Raw genomic sequence first — 25,726 nt, 5'->3', positions numbered from 1 at the left:
AGTGGATACCATCCCAAATGATGTTATCAATCGGTATGTTATCAGGCCATGTTCTGATACAAGACAACCTTAAGATAAATAAAACAGTTTGTTTTGAGGCTTCAGTATGAAAATATTTGTCATCTAAGTTACATTTCATACAAATTTACAAAGTTTAAACATCAATAAAAAGTGGAATATTAATAAAAAAAAAATATTTTAAAAATCTAAACTCTTATGTAAAATCAATTTTACTTATGTAATTGGAAAAAATGATTACATTTCAAAACTTTATTTATGTTATAAACATATTGTTAATTGCAGTTTTAAATAATGGTATGTGAAAGTGGGATTTTATAAAAGCCTTAACCCTAATAACCAAATGAACAAAAACGGTTTATCGAATGAAAAATTAAGTTTTGAGCTTAAAAACTCTCATTATTTTACACCCTTAATTCTGTGTAACTATCCCGGATCTTTCCTGAGGGAACAAATTAAAAAAATGAAATCCAATGGGAAGAACACTTATTCAATTCTTAGTGTGCATGGAAGTGAGAGATTTGCTGTGTGCTAGTTTTGCTGTTTAACATTTTCGATATCTCTTAACATTTTCGAAAACACTAATGTTCCATCCCGACAATACTGGGTTCTATTTCTGATGTTGGAGGGTATCAAAATTTCGGTTCACTTTATTGCTTTGAAATTTGAAAAATAAATAATGATACACTTTTTTAACCCTTTGTGTCAGCAGTCTCAACACAAAATGAATGGATGGAACCGTATTTTCTAAATGCAAATACCGATGGCATTTCTTGGATAACTGCCCATAACTCTACAGCAAGTGTACAAAAAATTAATGTTAAGGAAGAACTGCCTGTTCCATATAAATTGGCTAAAATAAACTACAATGGTAAGATAAAGATTACGGCGTGTTTTATTGTGTTGATGTTTTAATTTTAAGTAACATTCAAGGTACCGATGGAACACCAATGCTGGGCGCTTTTGACATTGGTGACAACAGTCTATTGGGAGCCCATATAAATTTTACAGATAATGAATGGTAAGATCAGTTAATATTAATTTTAGTTGACTCCGAGAATTCATGTGAGGTTTAAGAATGTTACATATGTACTACACCATGATCTGTAGTGAAGTTCTCTAAATCAATTTTTGAGTTACTGACAAAGGTCGGTATAATTAAAATGTTTGTAATTACAGTAATTGACGAAATTTGTCGGCAAGTTAGCGACGAAATCAAAGAAGTCGTAAGTATTAGTAGAGGAACATTGGCGGAGTCAGCCCTTTGGACACTCCATCATTCTTAAGTATGTGGAAAGCATAGGAAATCAGGCTATAGCTAGCGATTATATATCACTAGGTACAGCTTTGAATTACTTGATATCCATATACCTAAAAGAGACATCTGGACCCGCGACACTCCAACTTTTAACGGTATAACTGTCCATACTGATGGGTCAAAGAAGAAAAGTGGAACGGGAGCTGGGGTCTACTGTGAAACTCTAAGTATCCAACGATTCTTCAAACTGAACAACGACTGTAGCGTTTTTCAGGCAAAAATCAGGAAGGTCATAGAGCTGCTGGCAAATAGAATCAATGAACTGGACGGACCGGTCTATATATGTCGATACTCAAGCAGCCCTGAAGGCTCTAAATTCATTTCCAATCAAATCTATGGCAGTTCCGGAATGCAGGAATGATCTGGAAAAGGTTAAATTGTTTGTCAAACCCTCTTGGGTCCCTGGTCACGGTAATATATCTTGCAATGAATCGGCCGATAAATTGGCTAGACGCGATCTGAGTCAGTAGATCTAGAGATTAAGAGCTCAGTGAAGCCACCCTTATGTGACTTCTTCCAAGTACTGTATAATTATTATCTTGGGAAATTTCAACAGAACTGGCTAACTGGCAGGGGATGTAATGTCTCCAAAAAGATTTGGCCGGTGAACTCCGAAAGGAGATCAAGGTCACTCATATCCATGACGAAGCTGGACTTGAAGCTTGTGGTGGGCCTAAGTAGAGGACACTGCAACATAAAGACCATGACATCCAAATGGGGTGTGACGACACTGAATACTACAGGCTTTGTCAGGACGAGGAAGAAACTGAGACGATGGAGCACTTACTCTGCCACTGCCAAACTCTTATAGGAGTGAGACAGAGGCTACTGGGTAAGCAAATTCTGCCAGACTTGTCCTCCCTTTCCGACATCGAGCCAGCAGTAATTCTTCAGTTAGCCAGAAGACTAAAATGGCTAACGACGACACGCTGATACACCGTGGATGCAAACCTACTGACTTCTCTACTCTTTATTCAGAATCTCACTACTTCACTATCCGCTATTCATTTCTTTTCTCTTCTTTGTATTCCATTCTCCCATCTTCTTAAATTAGGATGAACACAATGGACCAAAAGGTCTCAGAGTGGAGTGGTTGTTTATACAACCGCGCAACCTTTAACCTAACCTTACTTAACCATAGACGTCATACCTATGAATATGTCGTTTGCTCTTTATCATTTATATTACACCCCAAAAATTCACATTAAAGAAAACTTTTTGTAAGCTTGCAGTGACTAAATTTAATTTGTTTCATAATCTCCAATAGGTATATAACGATCGAAAAGCGCCAAGATTACGAAAATCCTCTACAGCGGATATATTTTTTTCAAGTTTATCTTAAAGACCCAAATATTGTGAATCCCGTGGAGCAGAGCATTTTTGTAACGCTGGAAAACATATTCGACAATAACCCCACCGTAACATATGGACCATCACCATGTCGAGTTGAGGTAAAAATCACATTCAAAATAAATATGTGAGAGAAGATTTGTTTTACAAATTATTTATTTTCTTAGGAACTCCATTCTAATTATCTTACGGAATGCATTTTCTCTGTGTATGACCCTGACGGTATGGATCGTAACAATATTCACATTGAGGTGGCAACTGACTTAAGTCTGCAACCTTTGTTCACATTCATAGAGTTTGGTGAAACTACAACCTATGAAAAACACTACAAATTAAAGTGGGTATCAACATGAGGAGACTAAGCTTGAATGAATATCAATTTGGACTTTAAATAATATTTCAGAATTTTACAAGATTTACACTATGAAGAGAAGGCCTTATACAATTTGGATGTAAAAGTTTATGATGCCAATAACAACACCGGAGATATATTTGCAATACTTGAAGTTATTGATCTGCCAAATAGAGATCCAATTTGGGTGAAACCTTTAACAACTGCAACATTTGATGAAAAGTCGGAGCAGGTAATTTGGTGTGGAATTACAATTTTAATCTTGATTATACAAAAAGTTTCACTTTATAGATTTTTACCTTGAAGGCCATCGATGGTGATACTGGAATTAACAAACCCATTTGTTATCGTTTGGAATTTGAAGAAGACTGTGAGTTCAAAAGTTTTCCAAAAATCGTTAAGAATTATTTCCTTTATCTTGTATTTGCAGATTCTAACATTGTTTCCATTAATGTTACGTCCGGAATTTTACATGTTAGACCAATTGATCGTGATGTTTTGAATCAACAGATATTTAGTTTTTATGTGAGTAATAAGTTATGTGTATTTCATATTTTAATTAAAATTTGGTATGTTCAATGAAATTGTTTTAGACGTGTGCCTATAAATGCGACAATGCAACATGGGTCATTTGCAATTCCACAATATTAATTGTCCAGGATATAAACGATCATAGACCAGAAATAACACTGCAACCGCAGACTGTACAAATATTGGAGGGGAAATACCTAACATTGCCTTTGGAAAAATTTTTTATAGAGGATATGGATTTGGTGAGTAAGACTGCAATTTCCATTTATCTCTCGACTTTTATAGACCTTGAGACGTCTTCCATCTCGAATCTCACTTAAAAATAGCCTTCTTAAGTCCAACGTAAATAAAGGGGTTAATAAGAGAGAATGAAGAGCTTAAGACGCCCGCGATCTCCAGTTCTAGTTAGCATTACCAGTCGTTTGGTCAGATGGGACTAAAATTAGAAGTAGCTCGATTAAAAAATCCTACCGAAAGTCCTTCCCTCAGGTCGCTCCCAGTATTTGTGCAAATGGTTTAAAATTTTATCCGAAAGCGTATTGGGCGTGGCGAAGGCCGTGTTAGTTTATACCTAAAATAATGGATGGCCAGACAAAGGATGCTCTTTTGTGTACATATATGTTCTATTCCAGAAACTGCCACAATCTTCTAGTTCTACAATTTGAGCCGATATCATAAAAGAAAAACGGTTATCGTAGTAACATTCTTCAATTGGAAAAGGAACATCGAGGAGCAAGCGACTCTATTCTTGCAGAAACACTATAGGGAAGAGTTGGGGACTTAAGCCACATGTAATCAAATGGTTATATGAATTAGTTGTTCGGCCGATACTAACTTATGTAGGGCTATAAACAGTGATTATATATCACCCAGGCAAAGTTTCGAATCACTGGACATCCATATACCAAACAGGGACATCTGGATCTGGAACACACCATCTTTTAACGGTGTAGCTGTCTATACTGATGGTTCAAAGATGGAAAGTGGCACGCTGAGCTGGAGTCTTCTGTGAAAGCTTGAATATCCGGAGATCCTCTTAATTAAACAACGACTGCGACGTTTTTCAGGCAGAAGTCTTTGCTTATAGCAAAAGCCATGAAGCTCTTGGAAAACAGAATCAATGAACTGAACGGACCGGACCGGTGACGATATATGTCGATAGTCAGGCGGCCTTGAAGGATCTTAATTCTGTTACACTCAAATCTATGGCTGTTCTAGAATGCAGATATTCTTTGGAAAAGTTTAAAACGTCTGTCAAACTTTGTTGGGTTCCCGGGTCATTGTAACATATTCGGCAATGAATCAGCAGATGAATTGGCCAGATGCGGATCTGTGTCAGTAGATCTAAAGATCGATAGCTCGGTGAAGCCACCATTGTGTCACTTCTTCCAAGTATTACATAAACACTACCTTGGGAGATTTAATCAGAACTGATTACATCCCCTGTAATATCTCCAAAAAAATATGGTCAGTGATCAACGTCACTCATCTCCTTGACGAAATCTGACCTAAAGCATATGGTGGACCTAATTACAGGTCACTGCAACATAAGGGCCATGACTTCAAAGTGGGGGCGACGACACCGAATAGTGCAGGCTCTGTCGGAACGAGGAGGAAACTCCATAGAATGGTGGAGGGTATAAAAAGAGTGGAGAATAAACTTCTTGTAGAACTCGTACTCTTCGAGATCGATAATCGGAGCTCTGGTTTTAACGTTAATCTTAACCAGGAAAATTGTTGCCGGATGGTGGAAAAGCACCAACTGGCATGGATTATTGTAACTGTTTTTATTCACTTCCTCCATGACTCATACTTTTTTTTCAGGGTAACACTGTCTTAGTCAGTTTTTGGTCATTTTTTAAAGGATGTTCTATTTTTGTAATGTATGCCTTATTAATTTTTTTTAAGTTTTCCTTTTTAAGAAAGACATATGAAACCGACTTACATCCATCTAATATGTATATGTTAAACTCTTTATTTATAGGGTACCAATGCTTCCTATAATATCTACTTCTTGAACGATAACGGGACAATTCAACACTCCAACGCCTTTGCAATGATACCGAATAGTGGCTACCAAAAACTGATTTTTCTCTATCCGTAACACAGGCAGATAAATTGGATTATGAAAACGTAGACTGGAGATCATTTCAACTAAAGGTAAGTAGACACGTTTTTAAAAGATTTTCAAGTCTTCACTAAATATTTCCTCAGATATTAGCAAAAGAGGTGGAAAATCCAGATCACACGGACGAAATATCTCTTCGCATTGAATTACTAAATTGGAACGATGAATGGCCAATATTTCAGTCGGATGCATTTGAAATTGAGTTATATGAAAATGTTGCTAATGGTACAAATATAATGCAAATTCAGGCAACAGATCGGGATGTAAACGATGAAGTTGTGTGGGTATTGCTATTGGTTTTTTGTGTTATCTTTTTCTAGCAAACTTTCTTTTGCAGACATTCATTGGTTGGCAACATTGAAGGCATTGTCATCGATCCTCATACTGGTTGGATAACAATAAATAAGAGTAACGTCTTTGACTATGAACGTCAATCATTGATGATTTTACAGATTCAAGCCAAAGATACTTTGATAACAGCCTTTGAGAAAAGTCTTCATACTTCCTATACTCAGCTGCAAATTAAAATTTTAGATGTTAATGATGAAACTCCCGAATTAAGAATGGTGGGTGTAGAAAAATAATTATGCAAAATAGCATTAAAGTTATCTCTTTTCAGCCACGACTTATAATAAATGTTACGGAAAATTCTCGACCTCTTAAATTAATTACGGATAAAATCGAAGCAAGAGATCCAGATACTACGGCAAATTTACAATTTGATATTCTTTGGTCTATGTCGTATGCCACAAAAGGTGGCCAAGAGGTTGCGAGTTCACTTTTTAGTGAATGTTTTATTATCGAAGGAGTAGAGGTGACTCCGAATTTGGTATATGGTCACTTGAAAATCAATCCCGAATTTCCACAGGAAGTAGACTATGAAAAATATGACACAATATTTGTAACCATTCGTGTTAGAGATATGCATCAGGAGTTTGGTGAGAATTCTTCAACAGGTAAGAACAGCGATTTGTTGCTTGGCATCATTAGGAAGGTAACCTCATGTCAAATAAACATACATAAACATGTGCATCCACGGTGTATCAACGTGTCGTCTTTAGCCATTTTAGTCTTCTGGCTAACTGAAGAATGACTGCTGGCTCGATGTCGGAGAGGGAGGACAAGTCTGGCAGAATTGGTTTCCCCAGTACCCTCTGTTTCACTCCTATAAGAGTTTGGTAGTGGCAGAGTAAATGCTCCGCCGTCTCAGTTTCTTCCTCGTCCTGACAAAGCCTGCAGTATTCAGTGTCGTTGGATGTCATGGCCTTTATGTTGCAGTGTACTGTACTTAGGCCCACCACAAGCTTCAAGCTTCGTCATGGATATAAGTGACCTTAATCTCCTTTCGGAGTTCAACGGCCAAATCGTCTTGAAGACATTACATTCCCTTCCAGTTAGCCAGTTCTGTTGAAATCTCCCAAGATAATGCTTATGCAGTACTTGGAAGAAGTGAGATAAGGGTGGCTTCACTGAGCTCTCAATCTCTAGATCTACTGACTCAGATCCGCGTCTGGCCAATTCATCAGCCGAGTCATTACCCAACAGAGTTTGACAAACGATTTAACCTTTTTCTGGGCATTCCTGATTCCAGAACTACCATAGATTTGATTGTCAATGAATTTAGAGCCTTCAGGGCGCTTGACTATCGACATATAAAGTCCTGTCCGGTCCATCCAGTTCATTGATTCTATTTGCCAGCAGCTCTATGACCTTCCTGACAGCAAAGATTTCTGCCTGAAAAACGCCACAGGCGTTGTTCAGTTTGAAGAATTGTTGGATACTTAGACTTTCACAATAGACCCCAGCTCCAGTTCCACTATCCATCAATATAGACAGCTATACCGTTAAAAGGTGAAGTGTCGCGGATCCAGATGTCTCTGTTAGGTATATGAATAACAAGTGGTTCAAAACTGTGCCTAGGTGGCATATAATCCCTAGCAATAGCCTGATTTACTATGCTTCCCACATACTTGAGAATGACGGAGTGTCCAAAGGGCTGACTCCGTCATTGTCTCAGTTCATTGAGCAGCAGGGCACACATAGCAGCTTGTTTCTCTACAAATACACCTAACGGTCTTAAATTCAGTAGGGTGTCTAGTGCGGATTGATGTTCCTCTTCCAGCTTAGTTTCTGGTCTTGGATGGTACCGAGGTATTTGGCTTCCGAAGAAAGGCTTAGGATAACACCATCAAATATTGGTAGCGACAAGTCTAGGATTTTCCGCTTCCTTGTGAAAATACGAGCTCTGTTTTTGATGTGTTTACGCCAAGTACATTGCAGCGTGCCCATCTGGAGAGTTTAACTAGAGCTTCCAGCAAGGCATTATGGCTGTGCCTTACTTATAACCATGGCTTATTATTATATTCTTGCTTTGTTCCAGAACTACAAAAATTTGCTATTATTAATTATTTTTCAAAAGATATCAAAAAAACTGCAGAATCTCATAGTTTCTTGCATGTTCTGGAACAGAGAAAATATTTTGGCTATTTCATATAGAGCATATTTTTATAAATATACAAACTTGTCGGTAGTTTGTGATCCGAGAACTTATTACTCATAAGGATCATGTACGAATGTATGATTCCTTAAGCTATAATTCCTATAAAGTATACGTTTTACAGCTGTTTTGACAATACGAGTGGATGATCTTAACGACAATCCACCTCAGTTTGCAATAGGAACCTTGGATGAACGACGCTATGTAACAGAAATGGGGGATATTATGAACACAGTTGGTAAGTTTATTATCTAACTACATTCTCTGAATACTAACTATAATTCAAAACGAATATCTTATCAATAATTACACAAATTTGTATATTTTAGGAACCATTGAAGCCTTTGATATCGATGGTCCAGGAAATAATGAAATAACATTTGCTTTGAGGTACAAAACAAGTAATATATTAATATTAACGATTATAAGAATGATTTTTGTAGGCCCATAGGAAATCTCACCTTGCTAGGGCTTATCAGCATAAATGAGACAACGGGTTTACTACGAATTGCCGGAATAATACAATGTGATGTTCCGAAAATATATCACTTGGAATATGAAGTAATAATCTCGGATACGGTGCATACAACAACGGGAAGGGTAAATTTGAAAATCAAAAAGATGTTTATTTTTTTCTAACTTTGTTTCAACTTCAGTTTAATATTTCCATAATAGATATCAATAATCAGGTACCCCAAATAGATATTTTCGAACAACAAGTGTCGATTTGGGAAAATGCAACTACCGGCCAATATGTGGGACAAATAAAGGCTTACGACAATGATCGAGACAGTGAGTTTTGAGTCAGATTGAAAAAAGTATATATGTAAATATTTGATACTCAATTCATATAATTTCAGTTCCACACAATACTTTGGAATATGCCATTAACAGTGCCTTTACAAATTTGCATAATCTTTTTCAAATAAATATTACGACCGGAGAAGTATATGTCAATTTGCGCAATGGCTACATTTTGGATCGTGACATTGGAACTACATATCATTATGTGCCCATTGATATTAAGGATAATTTTAATTTCTTAAATGCTGTCAATGGACGTAAGTAGGGGATCCCAAATTGAAAACATGAAACTAACGAGCGGATAGGTTACTACTTTATATTAAAGATACCAAATCTCTGTTTCCACCAATCACAATGCTGCTTGTGTACGATGATGAATATTCTTCTACTATTCTTGTGTGGGACTATTTTAATTTGCATTTTATAGGGCGAGATAAAAAACTGCAACAAAGTCAAACGCCATAATTTTTACATTTTTTTATAAACTTTATTGAATGAAAGCAAAGAAGGTCGGAAATAGCATAAAATTTTAGAATAAGTTTAGATTTGTTCGAATTGGTCACCTTATGCACGAATTATGGTCTTTAAACGGCCAATGAAGCCGTCACACGCTGCCCGAATGATGCTCGGCGGTATTTTGGCCCATTCCCGGCGAAGCGCTTGGTTGAGGTGATCGACACTTTGGTATTTTTTAGTGCAAACCTTGCTTTCCAATATACTCCAGACACTATAGTCCAAAGGATTGGTATCCGGAAATTTTGGTGGTCATTGTACGCTGGAAATAAAGCGAGGAACCTAATTTTGTAACCATTCTTGTGTGGCGCGTGCTGAGTGCGATGGTCCTATTGGAATGTCCAAGCTCTGCAGCCAAAATGTTTGCGTGCCCAAGGCTTTAATACACCCTCCAGAATATTTTCGCGATAATATTCGGCATTTATTCTGATGCCACGGTCGATTAATACGAGTGGAGAGCGACCATTGATTGTTATGGCGGCACCATGGCCGACGCTTGAGTTCTGGTGGCCAACCAAAGGTGCACATTTTCAGCTGACCTCTAAACACGATCAATTTGTTTGTTTACAAACTGCTGGACAACGAATGTTCATCGGAGAAAACCAAATTCTGCAGTTCTCCACTTTCAACCAAGCGAAGCATCTCTTTAGCTCTTTTGAGTCTATTTTCTTTCTGTTGCGGTGTAAGTTCTTGCACGTTTTGGAAGTTCAATGGCTTTACCCCGAGCTCATTTTTCAATATTTGCTGAATGGAATATTCAGCTCACGATCCATTTTTCGGCCACTGCGACGTGGGTTTCGATTAAGTCGCTTCTTTACTTTTCGAACCATTTCTGCTGATGTTGCTGTTTTCTTCCGTTCAGTTCCTTGACGTCGAGCTACGCTACCAGTACACGGTAACGAGCGATGGTACGAGACACAAAAGATTTATTCACATTTAAATGCTGGAGTGCTCTAACAATTGCCACTTGTGGTTTGTGGGAGGGATCGGATGGTATAGGAGGAATATAAGTTTTTTATCGTAAGCATAGTCTAATGAGTCTAGGCAATTTGGATGAGGTTTTGTAACAACTTGTAGGGTTAGTTTGTTCTGGGGCTGGATTCTTGTTTTATGAAAAAAAGAAATGAAAAGATATATATTTTTTTTTTTTTGGAATGATCTGACCACGTATGTGAATATCGATTGTAATGTTAACATCTTTTGTCTATGGTTAAAAATTATAGCTATGTACTTTGGAAAATTACGGTTTAAGGAAAAATCTTTTAATGCTATGTTTATTTCTATGGTTTTTATATCGCGAATTTCTGGCCTAACCGAACTGTTATCGGCGTACGTTATTAATTGTCTTGAGTCTTAATTTTAAGAAAACTTATTAAATGGGTGATACATGTGTTTAGATCCGATTTTATAATTTTTATTATTTTGTAGCTGTTAATCAACGATCCACATTTCTCAATGTTACTCTGTTGGATATCAATGATAATGCCCCAGTAATGCCAGATCCAAAGCAAATAATTTTCGAATTCTCTGAAGCTGATGATGAGGTAAGACAGAACAGATTTTCGTTTGATCTGACTTTATATTTAAATTATGTTTCAGAATACATTATCTAAAGTAGATTTCATTGCTTTGGATAGAGATGAGGAAAATACAAGAAATTCTGAATTGTTCTACCGAATACTATCAATCAAAACAGGTAATCTACCCTTTTATTTTACTTCTATATATTATGTTCTTGATGCCGATTTATGTTCTTCTTCAAGTTATGGAAAACAATCCGAATTTATCATCTTTTGAAGAACTTTTTACCATGTCCACTGTAAACAATCGTATTGGAAAATTAAGATGTGGAAAGGCTCTCAAAGGTTTTTATGGAATTTGGAGTCTGGAAATCGAAGCATCGGACAATGGTTTACCGAAATTGAAAAACGTGGCAACGTATAAAGTCAATGTAAAACCATATAATTTTCATATTCCGGTTATACAATATCCCATTCAACAAAAATCGATAAGAGTGTGGTAAGTAAGATTTGATGATAATTTATCTTACGTCTTAAAATCGATATACCACAAAATATTATTTTCTCTGATAGTTATTCCCTTCAAGAACCATTACGTCCACTTTACGAAGCAGATTGCAGCACACGTTTGAAGCAATTTCAAGTCTATGATCCCGATGGTGGAGAATATGGTGATGTGCATTTTGAAATCAGCAGTGATGGTGAGTTATGGGGTATAGGTCATTCATTATTAATTAATAGCGTTTGTTGATAATTGTCTATCACAATCTATATGCCTATCACATTGTTCAATTAAAAATTTCAAAACAACTTTGCAACGATAATTTGCAGAATGTTTGCAAATACGGAAAATAGAATATTTGCAAACATTTTGCAATTTATCGTTGAAGAGTTATAATGCTAATTATTTAAAATTGCTCAATTTGGAAAAAACAAGCCAAATGGTTAAAAAAAAATTATTTCTGTGGTTTACAGTTGGCCATGATCAATACTTTCATCTATCAAAGGAATCCCGTAATTCTTACAGTCTCTATGTGAAAAATGTAATGGCAGCTGGAATATACTTGGTAAGTAAACGGACAGTTGATACCATGATTAAGAACATGTTAAATGTAGATCTGTGGAAACCGCTCTACATGAGGTGAACATATTCCTGCGGAACTGAATAAGCCACTTGCTGAGGTATAGATATATAAGCTGCAGGTTACACGAAGTAATTATTAGGAACAAATAAGATATTTCAACCTGTCTATTACGCAGACGATGCTATAGGACTTCTGAGAGGATATAATGCAAATTTTCTGTGCAGAAGGGCCAAATCAGTCCTGAAGATAGCTTACAAATGGGCCAGACCATGGGGACTAAATGTAAAATGGGTACCTAGATGCACCAGTCTTCTTGAATAAGACAATTGATATCTCCAGTTAAGTCAAATACATAGGAGTTATCCTAAATAAAAAAACTTATCTGAAAAGAGCAAACGAAGCTCCCATATGCTGGTCAATCGGTAAAATGACAATAGGTTCAAGATGCAGAGTAAATCCAAAATTTATTCACGGGTTTTACAGAACCGTATTTAGACCTATTCTAACATGGTTCAGTAGTCTAGTTACGGAGAAGGGATAAAACATGCAAAACCCATATTTTGCAGAAAGTCCAAAGAATATGTTGCTTAGACATCAGCAGAACAATGGGGACTATACTAACTAAGGCTTTGGAGACTATTCTTTATTTACGCCCGATAGAGATCTGATTATGTATGAGATAGTCATCGCAACCATAAGGGTGGTTAAGTCAGCCAAATAAGCGCTTTATGTATTCCCACCTTAAGGCTGGACGGAACGGGGAAGAAGTCTAACATTTTGGATGGAACACAACAACTAACAGCACGACGAAGTGCGTAAATATTGGGCAAATGTCCCTGGTCACGAAGCTAAGGGTAATATCTGGGCAGTGCTCTATGGCATCATTTAGAAAGCGAAATCTTCCAAAATGGCTTTGGACATAAGGGAGCTTCTAACATATTGTAGTGTTGTCGGTCCCGCTCTACTATAGCCTTTGCTTACTTGTTTTCAGGTAAACTTAAGGGCAATTGATGGTGGTGGTAGTACATCAGCTATACTGAAAAATCTAAAAATTGTGTTCGTTGACATGTTAGGCAATCCCATGTTTCTTCAAACTACTTTTGATACAAGTTTCACCGGTAAGTGGGAATTCTGGCATAATAACAATAAATATCATTAACATTTTTAAATTGTAGAAAATTCCACCGGTTTGCTGGAAGAACGTTACATACCCGAAGCTCATGATCCAAAAAATGAGGGCTTGGATGATTCTGAGGAATTGTATCGGTTATATTATTTTGTTGATGGTAAACTTCACACTTGTATTTTAAATCCAATCTAACAATTTCCTTTTTATAGAAACTTTTTACAACGAAAGTGCTCAATTGTTTGATTTGAATCCTCTAACAAGGCAACTGAAATTAAAAACGTCCTTAGATCGAGAGGTGACAGATGAACTTAAAATACTCATAAAAGTGACAAACAATGAGAATGGTTTGATAAGCAATCCGAATAGTATTAATTATACACTGGAGGTTACTGTCCATGTCATCGATGTCAATGACAATGCTCCAAAGTTTCCACAGAGACTCTATGCAGGCGGTTTAACATCCAAAGATTCAATGGGAAAGACAATTTTGCATTTAAAGGTAAATTGAAAATTTTCATTCGAAAACTTTGTTGTATAATCAATCTTAACTCAATTTTAGGCAGATGATCCCGATTTAGAAGATAGAATAACTTATGAAATTGATCCCGCCTCATACGAAAACCATTTGACGAATGTTGTTAAAAATTTAACAGATTTGTTAACCTTAGACCCGGAAACCGGAGAGATTAGCCTTATATCTTATGTACCAACTAACATGGAAGGTTATATGATGTTTAATGTAATTGCCACAGATTTAATGGATCATCGCGATATTACAGCAGTGAAAATGTTCATTGTCTCCGAGAGTAATCGTGTTAAATTTGTCTTCCTCACAGACATTCAAGTGATACGGAGACAGGAGAAATTTGTAAGTAGAAAAGTGGATTTGGCTTATTTTAATGGAAAAGCGAGTTCACGAGGCTGTTAGTGTTTAGTCCTTGGTCTGGTCTGGAAAAAAATCCGATATGGTTGTCTAAAGGGTTATAGATGTATATTTATATGAGACCTAATGATAAGAATTTTTATTTCTTTTTCTAGCTCCGAGATGAATTACAAAATTTATATGGCTATGATATTTGTAATATCGATTCCATTGAGGATGTTACCAATGCCCGATCACAAAATGCACGACAATCAAGCAATGCCACCGGGGGATTTATAACTGAAGTAAAAGCCCACTTTATACATAACAATGAAGCTGTCGATGCTTATGAAATAAAAAAGAAATCCAACGATTTGGCATTCATATCACGACTACAAAATACCCTACAAACTTACAATCTAATACTGAACGATATACCTCACCTGGAAGCTGAAAAAGATTCACCGCTTGTTAGTAATTGGTTAATCACGGGACTAGTTGGTCTATCTACCACACTTGGTCTAATTTCCCTAACAATGGTTATACTTTACATTGTTAAAATTCGTAGCTTGAAGAGACAACTAAAGGCATTTGAGCCCGTAGAATTCGGTTCAATTGCATCGAATCTAAATCGAATTGCTGGACCAACGGCTAATATATTTTCGGTGCAGGGATCTAATCCCATTTTTCAAAAGCAAACAAATGAAACTATTGTTCCGAGGGGTGTCTACGATAATGAATTAAGGTATTATAAATAATATAAATGCATTTCAAACATATATTTCCTATATTAACAAGTTGGCTTATATTCATGTTTATTTTCAGCTCTGATTCCGACTCGGATGATGATGACGATGAATTTGAGGGCCTTCACGATGATCCTCTATTCGAAATGAATAATATGAAAAATATTGAACCGAAGATTACACCAAATTTTGAACATAAAATTCTTAACAACGATTTTTTTACGGTGGATAAAATGTCCAACAAAGAAACGAATACATCTAAACGTTATTAACTTTATTACACCATAAAAAATCATATACAAAATTTATATATATACAGTTATACAAAATTGTCAGTTACATTATAAAATTACATGCATTTATATTTAAAATATATAAAATTGTCGCCTTCCTTTACATTTTAGAACAATCCCTCAATTTCTCCAGTTTCGGTATTCAAGTCAATATCATAGATACAGGGACGAGTGGGTAAGCCAGGCATTTTCGATATTTCTCCACACATAGCTACAACAAAACCAGCTCCCGCAGACACGTACATACTATTGACGGTCAAAGTAAAGCCTTTAGGAGCTCCCTTTACTGATGCATCTCCGGTAAGAGAACCGGATGTCTTTGACATACAAATAGGCAATTGGCCAAAGCCGGCATTTGTCAACTTCTCCAAATCCTTTTGAGCAGTTTCTGTCAACTCAACCTTAGCTGCACCATACATTTTCTGGGCAATAGTATTCATTTTATCCAGCAAAGACATTTTGCTGTCGTACAGTAATTTAAAGTTTTTGGAATTTTCACAAGCTTTGATAACAGCATCGGCCAATTCAGAGGCTCCAGCACCGCCATCACTCCAGTGGGAACAAACAACGGCAGTAAAGGCACCAGCCTTGACGGCGGCGGATTTAATTAACTCATGTTCAGCATCGGTATCCGAGCTGTAAAGAAATAAATTTCAAACCATTTAAACTTTTTTCAAAACAAAATGAAAATCGCATCTCACCTATGACGATTAATGGCCACAATAACTGGCAAACCAAAGGAGCAACCATTGGAAATGTGTTGCAACAAATTGGGCAGGCCTTTTTCTAACAATTCCAAATTCTCCTCGGTGTATTGTTTATTAAGAGGAGCACCAGGTGTAACTGGGGCACCACCGCCATGCATTTTCAAAGCTCTTACGGTGGCAACTAAGACCACAGCATTTGGATTACGGCCCGATGAACGACATTTAATATTGCAGAATTTTTCCATGCCAATGTCAGAACCGAAACCAGCTTCGGTACAAACAAAACCTTCACTGCCCACCAATTTCAAGGCAATTTCATCAGCCACAATCGATGAACAACCATGTGCGATATTGGCAAATGGTCCGGCATGTACCAAAACTGGAGTACCCTCAAGAGTTTGCATTAAATTGGGTTCCAAGGCATCCTTGAGCAGGACCGTTAAAGCACCAGTTACACCCAAATCATCAGCTGTCACTGGATTACCTTTACGATCGAAAGCCACAACCATTTTGGATAATCTGGTCTTCATATCTTCCATATTTTGGGCCAAAGCCAAGACAGCCATAATTTCACTGGCCACCGAGATGGAGAAAGAAGCAGTGCGTGTAAATCCTTTTTCCGTTGGCGATTGTCCCACAGTAATCTGTCTCAAATATCTATCGTTAATATCCACAACACGTTCCCACATAATGGTAGCTGGATCAATATCCAAACGGGCAAATTTACCCATTTCCTCAGGGGTCAAGGAGTCGGGATCGGTTTTGTTGATACCCAATCTCTGAAGGCGTCTCAATTGGATTTTGGAGAATTTCCTATCTCCCTTAATGCGAGGAACCAAACGATCATACAGAGCCTGATCTTTTTGAGTATTTTCATGGAAGATACGGGTGTCTAATTGGGCGGCAAGCAAATTGTTGGCAGCAGTGACGGCATGTATGTCACCAGTTAAATGCAAATTGAATTCTTCCATAGGTATAACTTGGGCATAGCCACCACCGGCAGCACCACCTTTGATACCAAATGTGGGACCCTGTGATGGTTGACGCATACAGGCAACAGCATTCTTTTGTTTGTGGGCGCACAGGGCTTGCACCAAACCGATGAGGGTGGTACTTTTACCCTCACCCAATGGCGTGGGAGTGATGCTGCAAGAAAACAAGACATTAATTTAATTGATTTGGATCTAATTAATTTGATTCTTTAAACTTACCCAGCAACAACAACATAGTTACCATCACCTCTGGACTTCAAACGATCCATAACACTGAGAGCAATCTTAGCTTTCTTGTTGCCATATAAAGATACTTCATTACCAAGTAGACCAATTTCCTTGGCCAACATGGATATATCCTTGGGAGTCTGAGAACGGGCAATTACAATGTCGCTGGAAGTATAGATCATTTTATTTAAATAATTAAAAGTTTTAATTGAGTATGAATTAAGAAAAATATGCACCTTGGTACTGGCCTGGCTGGTCTCAGGGTAAGTGGAGCCAATTCCCATGATTTCTTCAACAAATTGAAAGCAGCCTTTGTGGCCGAACGCACCGTGTTTTCCATCAGCATGGCCACAGTCATGGGACCAACACCACCTGGAATTTGATACGGATTTATACATATGTTAGAAAGGAGGATGCTTATGGCGTAAATGTATTTGGGAGAGAACTGAAAAATTATTACACCTCATAATTATGAAGTTGTAGGGCATGGGAACTTCTTCAAGAAGGGTTTTATAATGCAACCGTACTTTTACGCCACCAAAAGTGGAAACCGAACTGATTAAGCTGAGGCCAAATGATTTTTGGGGAGTGGAAATTTGCCTTTGGAGATAAGTTATTCAAACCCCTCAATAAGAAAATTGCTATATTTTTACCTTGAGAAGGAGGGTATATTAACTTTGTCATTCCGTTTGTAACATCCCTAAATATTCGTCGTAGACACCATAAAATGTGTATATTCATGATCACCATAAAATTTTAAGTATATTTAACAATATCCGCCTCCCTGTCTGTCTGTTGAAATCACGATACAGCCCACATTATTTGACGTAGAGCTTTAATTTGGCAGAACAATTTGTTTTGTGTCTAGGATGGTTGGTATTGAAAATGAGATATATCGGAACACGTTTTGCTATAGCCGCCACATAACGGTACTTTCCGATATTCGGTATTTTGATGTTTTTCGTCACCTTTTCTTGCGGTTTTGTCTAAAAGTTGTTATATGTGGGGCATGATAATTGTATGTATAGGTCCATATTTTCGTATAGTCCACATTTAACGGTACCTCCCGACATTCGGTATTTTGATTATTTTTGCCAAATTTTTCACAGATTTGTCTTAAAATTGGTATATGTAGGTCATAATGGGTTTTCGCTCCAGTGGCAGAATATTCAATATCGAGGTCCATGTTTTCCTATAGCCGCCATATAATGTACCCACTGATATTCGGTATTTTGATAAACTATTCACACCACATTACTCATTACTAAGATGACATGTCTCAGTCAAATCGAATGTGAAATCGTTTTTTAGAACATTTTGTCATTCCAATCTCTTAACCGTCATAAGATAATATTTTTATACCTTCCGCCAGAAAATGGAGGTCATATTAAGTTTGTCATTCTGTTTCAGCTCTATCTCTCCCCCCAATACAAAACTTAGTAGCATTTAGTTCTTTTCGAACAATTATAATACATACAATACATTTCGGGATTCCACCTCTATATATTCACTCAATACCAAATTTAGTACCAATTAGCACTTTTTGTATAAATATATGACGCATTTCCAAACCACTGCCAAATTTTAAACACAGAAACCATCAGTAATCTAAATATAAAATTTCAGAATTTTATCTCTTCACCTAATACCAAATATAGTACCGGTTAGTACTTTTCATACAATAATAGTACACATTTTCGAAACCACTTCCATTGCCAGCGCTATCCTTTCAATCAATACCAAATTATGCTTAAGTTGAGTTTAGGGGCTATGTTCGGATTGGCCTGAAACGTGTAGTTCTTATTAACCTGATTAAGGTAAAGTTATTTTTTGTTTTTCTCAGTTTTGTAGAACCGGATAAAAACCGGATGTTGTATCTGAACTTTTGGTTCAAAAAACCGGGTATTTTCACCTAGAAAAAATTTCTTTCCCTTAATCAGGTTAAAAATACCCACCTGCGGTAAAATTTTCAAAATGATCCGAGCATAGCCCCTAAACTCAATTTGCTTCCCAAATTGTACCAAATATAGTACTATTCAGTACTTTTCGTGCACTTGTTGTAGTACTCATTTCTAAAACAGGCTCTTTATCACAAACCAACTAGCAACGGACACCCCAATAGAAAATGTTAAAGTTCTAGCTTCATCTGTTCACCTTAATTCTAACTGTGCCAAATTTGGTACCATTTAGTACAGTTCGCTCACTTAGTACACATTTTCCAACCCACTTTCATGTTTATAACTATTTTCCAACCTTGATGAGTTTTTAGACCTATCCATTCACATAATACCAAAAGTACCATTTGAGAAGTAGGCTTAAAGTTAGAACCCTTTGGTACATATATCCTACAATCCATCATTGTCTCTTTTTTCCACATTTTTTTTCTTTTTCAGAATTCTAGCTCGTTTCGTCTGTCCAACACAAAGCATTAACTTTTAGTACATTTTAGCAGTTTTCGTACCGAATTCCCAAAAATCCAGCCTATGCAACAAAACTGGCCCTTGGGTAAAATTCTAGCTTCAGCCGTTTCGTCTGGACGTTGATTCTAGATCAGTCAGTCAGTTATTTCACTATTCTTTTATACATATAGATATTCCGAAAAACAATTGAATTGGTTCGAATTGTAAATGAAATTGTAAAATTTCAATTAAAGTGTTTCGACAACAAATAGAATTCTAGAATTACAAAACTTTACGAATTACAGTAAAATAGTTTCGAATTATGCCTGAAAAAGGTACGGGCATAGTTTACCAATAAATGCTTTGTTCCAATGTCTTCCAAAAATGTTACTACGATAACCGAAAAAACTGGTAGACTTGGTTCAGGAACTGAGTAACAGAATTAACAATTCGATTATTTAAAAAGATAATTTGAAATTCCGACAACCCAAACGTTGTTGAAATAAACTGACTATTTTGAAATAAAAACATCCCAAAATCCTACCCTATTATTTATGCACATTGTTCTCATAAGTAATAACAATAACGAAAATCGAATAAAACATGATCACTTACCAGGAACGGGAGTTATAGCTGAAGCAACCAGTTTAGCTTCTTCAAAATCAACATCACCTACCAAGCGTGTGCCACTTTTTTTGGTTGGATCTAGAATAAATAGTAAAATGACGTAAATAATTTGTTTAACGTAAAAATATTTTTAAATCGAAAAAAAAACATTAACTAAATTTGACCTTCCTTATCGGAGGGTTCAACACACTAGGCAACAATACTATCGGTTATTGATAACATTAGCTGCTGTGTTAATGATGCCAGTGTTTTCCCTCTCTTTTTCAGAAGTCGTGAGATGTAAACAGTATTTTATAGTTTAGGGTTTTTGCTTCTTACCAGGCTTCACATTAATACCGCAATCGATGACGACGGCACCGGGTTTGATCCAGGAACATTTGACCATTTCGGCTACACCAATGCCAACAACCAAAATATCAGCTGTGCGACACTAAAACAAAATATGTTGCCATTTAATTATTATTTTCTCTCTCTTTCTCTTTATCTCCCTCCCACACTCTCTTTTTTCCATTACTACTTACAATTGCTTCAATATTTTTAGTTTTAGAATGACACACAGTCACTGTGGCGTTATGCCATTTCAAGAGCTCAGCAGCTGGGGTACCAACAATTTTACTGCGACCCAATACAACGGCATTAGCACCAGCCATCTGGATACCAGATCTTTTGATCAGCTCAATACAACCCCATGGGGTGCAAGGCATGAAACCACTCAAGTCACCAATTGATACACGTCCCTCGTTCATGGTATGCAAACCATCGACGTCTTTGTCCGGATGTACAGCATCGGTGATTTTGTGAGAATCGATCTTGGTGTCACAATCAAGTGGCATTTGTACAATAATGCCATGAATATTCGGATCATTGTTAAGTGAGTTGATCTACATGGGGAAGGCATGGAATTATTGAGTTAAAATATGCATTTTATTAGGACCCTTACGACTATATAAATATATTTAATATATAATAATAAGATTATAAATGCATACGTTCGATTGGGCGCCAATAATAAAAATCATGGGAGTGATTTTAATTATTGGCACCTCGGAATGTAGCATAAAATATCGTTTGAGGCAGATAGTTTCAAAAGATTCTACTATATGTATAAGTAATACAGGAATTGTTTATAAGAAAAAAATTGTGTACTACAAGTGAAAATTATGTGTCTCCTTACTGTTAGTTTAAGAAGTTTCCAATCCAAATCAAAATATCCCTTTATACTTCATTTTTTTGGGAAAATCGACGAAAGAAGATTTATTCTAGATCTAATTTTATTGTGAGTGATGAATAGCATCAACTTTGGTTTATAAAAACTCAGATTTGTTTCTGGAAAAAAATAAGCACTTTTTCCTAATTCGCTGCAAATGTTCTTATAATTTTACAGTACAATATCCTGTCTGGGTTATGGCCTTTATAGTACTCCTCTGTAGATCAAAGCTCCAAGGGAGTTTCGGATTCGTAGGACAAACATTTTGAAGTCCTTATATAGTCTTGTTTATATACAAAGAAAAGCCAATAGTTTGAGATATATCAGGGTGAGATAAAAAAATGCAACAAAGTCGGCCGCCATAATTTTTACATTTTTTTAAATTTAATTTAATCAAAGCAAGAAATGTTGGAAATAGCATCAGATTTTAGAATAAGTTTAGATTTGTTCGAATTGGTCACCTTTGGCACGAATCAAACGTCGAATGAAACCGTCACACGCTGCCCGAATGTTGCTGTGCGGTGTTTTGTCCCATTCCCGGCGAAGCGCTTGCTGAGGTGATCGACACTTTGGTATTTCTTAGTGCCAACCTTGCTTTCCAAAATACTCCAGACGTAATAGTCCAACGGATTGGTATCCGGAGATTTTGGTGGCCAAAATGAAATGAAACGAGGAACCTCATTTTGTAACCATTCTTGGGTGGCGCGTGCTGAGTCCTGTTGGAATTTCCAAGGTCTGCGGCCAAAATGTTTGCGTGCCCAAGGCATTAATACACTATCCAGAATATTTTCGCGACAATATTCTGATGCCACGGTCGATTAATACGAGCGGAGAGCGACCATCGACTGTTATGGCCGCCCACACCATCACCATGGCCGGCGTTTGAGGTCTGGTGGCCAACCGAAGGTGCACATTTTCAGTTGACCTCTTTGGCAAGTAAACACGATCATTTTGTTTGTTTACAAACTGCTGGATAACGAATGTTTTCTCATCGGAGAAAACCAAATTCGGCAGTTCACCACTTTCGGCCAAGCGAAGCAACTCTTTAGTTCTTTTAAGTCTATTTTCTTTCCGTTGTGGTATAAGTTCTTGCACTTTTTGGAATTTCAATTGCTTTACCCCCGAGCTCATTTTTCAATATTTGCCGAATTGAATAATGCGATGTGTTCAGCTCACGAGCCATTTTTCGGCCACTGCGACGCGGGTTTCGGTCAAGTCGCTTCTTTACTTTTCGAACCATTTCTGCTGATGTTGCTGTTTTCTTCCGTCCACTTCCTTGACGTCGGGCTACGCTACCAGTATCACGGTAACGAGCGATGGTTGGAGACACAAAAGATTTATTCACATGTAAATGCTGGAGTGCTCTAACGATAACCACTTTTGGTTTTACAGCCAAATATAAAGAAATTACACTATCACGCTTGAATTCCATCACGAATAACTTTTTTTTCTGGAAAATTCTCACCAAAATGCTTTTGTACGCTTGTAAAAAATATAATGGCCAGTCACTGGAATAATTTGAACAGCTGTCGGACGAGTGGCTTGGAATTGCACCAGTCTCAAGTTGGTTGCAGTTTTTTCACCTCACCCTGTATATATACTTTTTTGGTCTAATATGAGTATTTCGAGAAGTTTCAAGCTGAATGACAAAATTCATATACTCTCCAAAGTATGGTGGAGGGTAAAAAGCTCTACATTTTGTTATACCATTCACCTTGAAAAGGAGGGTATATTAACCTTCTCATTCCGTTTGTAACATCTCCAACTATTCGCCATAGGCCCCATAAAGTATATATATTCATAGTCAGCATAAAATTCTAAGTCGATCTAACGATGTCCGTCTGTCTGTTAAATTAACGATACACGATTATTTCACGTAGAGCTTCAAAATTTGGCAGAATAATTTGTATTGAGTCTAGGAAGGTTGGTATTGAAAATGAGATATATAGGTCCAAAAAGTGCAAGAACTTACACCGCAATTGAAAGAAAATAGACTTAAAAGAAGTAAGTGGCCGAAAGTGGTGAACTGCCGAATTTGGTTTTCTCCAATGAGGAAACATTCGTTTTCCAGCAGTTTGTAAACAGCTGAAAATGTGCACCTTCGGTTGGCCACCAGAACTCAAGCGCCGGCCATTGTGATGGTGTGGGCCGCCATAACAGCCAATGGTCGCTCTCCGCTCGTATTAGTCGACCCTGGCATCAGAATAAATGCCGAATATTGTCGCGAAAATATTTTGGAGGGTGTATTAAAGCCTTGGGCACGCAAACATTTGGCCGCAGACCTTTGACATTCCAACAGGAGGTTTTGGTATAGCCGCCATATAACGGTACCTCCTGATATTCGGTATTTCGGTGATCCGCCCACATTTTTCACGGATTTGTCTAAAAATTGGAGTTTGTAGGTCATAATGAGTTCTAGCTTCCGTGGCGAAACATTATATATAGTTCAACGTTTTTGTATATCCTCCATATAACGGTACCTCCCGATATTCGGTATTTTAATGACTTTTGCACATTTTCCTGGGATTTGTCTAAAAATTGGTGTTTGTAGTTCATAATGGGTTCTAACTCCTATAATGTATATATAACGATACTACGATATTTGGTATTTTAATAATCTAGTCACATTTACCCATAAAATTGTTTCAAATTGGTATTTAAGAAGATATATATGTCTATTGAGGTTCCCGTTCCTCCTACATAACGGCCTAACCCACTTAATGTTTTTTTGAAAAGTTTAACAGCATCATCTTACTGGTATTTGTAGTTTGAAGTGGAACACGTTTGAATTCAAATACTTTTATATACAAATGTTTGTTGGCGGAGGGTATTAAAAGTTCGGCCCCGCCGAAATTAATGTGAAAATTATGTGTTCCAATTCTTGGGGATATTTTTATAAAAATTGCATCTATTCGGTGAGAAATGTTAATAAAATGTCTAATATAAAATATTTGTTTTTAATACTTCTAAATTTAACATCGTCAATTCCATAAATTTTCCGCAGATCAGAAATATAACCTCTATATTATTGTCGTAGGGTCAAGTTCAAGCAAAAAATACTAATTAATATAAAAATAGTCATTAATTTACTTTGTCATCCATAATCCGCTTGCAGTTTTATACAAATTAGAACTGTTGCTAGATTTAATAAACTAATTTACTCACACACATAGAAACATAAAGCTTCATGCATCTATTAACTGAATTTGCATTGCATAATTGTTTATTGCTTACCTTGTCAAGTAGTTCGATTTCGGTGGTAGTTCTGGGCAATTGTAAATGTTGGGCTTCAATGCCAATTCTTTGGCAGCCTTGATTTTCATGCGAATATAGACATTGGAATCTTCACGACCACCAACTTGGACATGCACAGACCGGGATTAAAGTCGGGCAAATCTTTTTGATATCCGCGACTTTTTGTTTCAAAGATTCGCGAATTTCACTAGAATATTGATAAAATGCAAATAAACTTTCACCAAAATTCCACATTATTCTCCAACAAACACTCACTTGGCCACTTGGGTACCGGATATTAATTTGGCCTGCGACATATTTTCAACAGGTTTTGGCTCAAAGTCCCTATTTATGAAAAATATATCAATTTGAAAAAAAAATTATATTATTTATTTAATAAACGTCTTAATAATTTTTAACCGAAACCAACAACCAATGTCTAACACTGTACGAACGAAACTCAATTTAAATGTTTCGAATTTGCAAAATATAGCATTCTCATTTGACTTGGCTATAGCAGTCCAAGGTGGTATCATCTGCCATACAAAACGATTATCAATTTTATTTCATATTTTTGTTTTCAATATTCTTAGGGTCAGTGAGAAAAGGTATGTACGTACTATAATACACACTTAAATACAAAATCAACAACATTTGCCTATGAAGACGACAGTGATACAAGAAAATTTCTTTGATAAGGTTCGAAGATGAAGTCAACTGGAAAATATCAGCAGACCCACAAAAAATATATACGAGGGAAATTGGTAAATTACTGAAATCAAACATATTCGCTTTCGCCAGTTTTAGATTTTGCATGAATATTGCATATGTTCAGGGTGAGATAAAACCTCACCAAAGTCAAACGCCATAATTTTTATTTCTTTTAATTTATGAATGAAAGCAATAATGTCGGAATAGCATCAAATTTGGAATAAGTTTAGATTTGTTCGAATTGGTCACCGTTGGCACGAATTATGACCTTCAACGGCCAATGAAAACGCCACACGCTGCCCGAATGGCTTGCGGTATTTGGTCCATTCCCGGCGAGCCGTGTTTGAGTGATCGATACTTGGGATTTTTTAGTGTCAACCTTGCTTTCCAAAATACTCCATATACAATAGTCCACACGCTTTAGTACCGGAGATTTGGGTGGCCATTGTGCGCTGGATATGAAGCGAGGAAACTC

The 25,726-nt window shown here is 36.8% G+C and overlaps 2 protein-coding genes across 3 annotated transcripts in view; one reads left to right on the top strand and one right to left on the bottom strand.

Annotated features, from left to right (window-relative positions):
- The first annotated feature begins 131 nt into the window (after window positions 1-131).
- LOC101892674 (cadherin-23) lies at window positions 132-15,208 on the top strand. Its single transcript, XM_020036783.2, is given in 30 exon segments — window positions 132-315; window positions 731-889; window positions 952-1,039; window positions 2,604-2,787; window positions 2,854-3,023; window positions 3,090-3,270; window positions 3,330-3,408; window positions 3,469-3,563; window positions 3,632-3,811; window positions 5,554-5,647; window positions 5,650-5,729; window positions 5,784-5,977; window positions 6,035-6,263; window positions 6,317-6,653; window positions 8,319-8,432; window positions 8,524-8,584; window positions 8,638-8,794; window positions 8,851-8,986; window positions 9,055-9,255; window positions 10,940-11,055; window positions 11,111-11,207; window positions 11,275-11,530; window positions 11,605-11,732; window positions 12,007-12,098; window positions 13,108-13,234; window positions 13,292-13,402; window positions 13,455-13,744; window positions 13,805-14,113; window positions 14,284-14,852; window positions 14,933-15,208. Coding segments are annotated over 30 exon segments (5,091 nt in total). The 5' UTR covers window positions 132-251; the 3' UTR covers window positions 15,126-15,208.
- Window positions 15,113-25,726, bottom strand: part of LOC101891351 (C-1-tetrahydrofolate synthase, cytoplasmic) — a 27,330-nt gene continuing 16,716 nt past the window's right edge. The window contains exons 1-10 of one of the 2 annotated variants that reach the window (XM_005183649.4): window positions 24,974-25,007; window positions 24,817-24,885; window positions 24,541-24,748; window positions 20,621-20,980; window positions 20,418-20,529; window positions 20,088-20,177; window positions 17,310-17,445; window positions 17,065-17,238; window positions 15,848-16,999; window positions 15,113-15,782 (exon numbers count right to left, since the gene is read on the bottom strand). In XM_005183649.4, the coding sequence (XP_005183706.2) occupies window positions 15,254-15,782; window positions 15,848-16,999; window positions 17,065-17,238; window positions 17,310-17,445; window positions 20,088-20,177; window positions 20,418-20,529; window positions 20,621-20,932 (2,505 nt within the window). In that variant the 5' untranslated portion in view covers window positions 20,933-20,980; window positions 24,541-24,748; window positions 24,817-24,885; window positions 24,974-25,007 and the 3' untranslated portion in view covers window positions 15,113-15,253. Of the gene's footprint in view, window positions 15,783-15,847; window positions 17,000-17,064; window positions 17,239-17,309; window positions 17,446-20,087; window positions 20,178-20,417; window positions 20,530-20,620; window positions 20,981-24,540; window positions 24,749-24,816; window positions 24,886-24,973; window positions 25,008-25,726 lie in introns of those variants that run through there. The other variant, XM_011294286.3, reaches the window with a different exon arrangement.

Source organism: Musca domestica, unplaced genomic scaffold (genome assembly GCF_030504385.1).
Source record: "Musca domestica strain aabys unplaced genomic scaffold, Musca_domestica.polishedcontigs.V.1.1 39, whole genome shotgun sequence".
NCBI lineage: Eukaryota > Metazoa > Arthropoda > Insecta > Diptera > Muscidae > Musca > Musca domestica.
The sequence above is the reverse complement of the archived record's forward strand: the minus strand, read 5'-3'. Positions and strand labels throughout refer to the sequence as shown.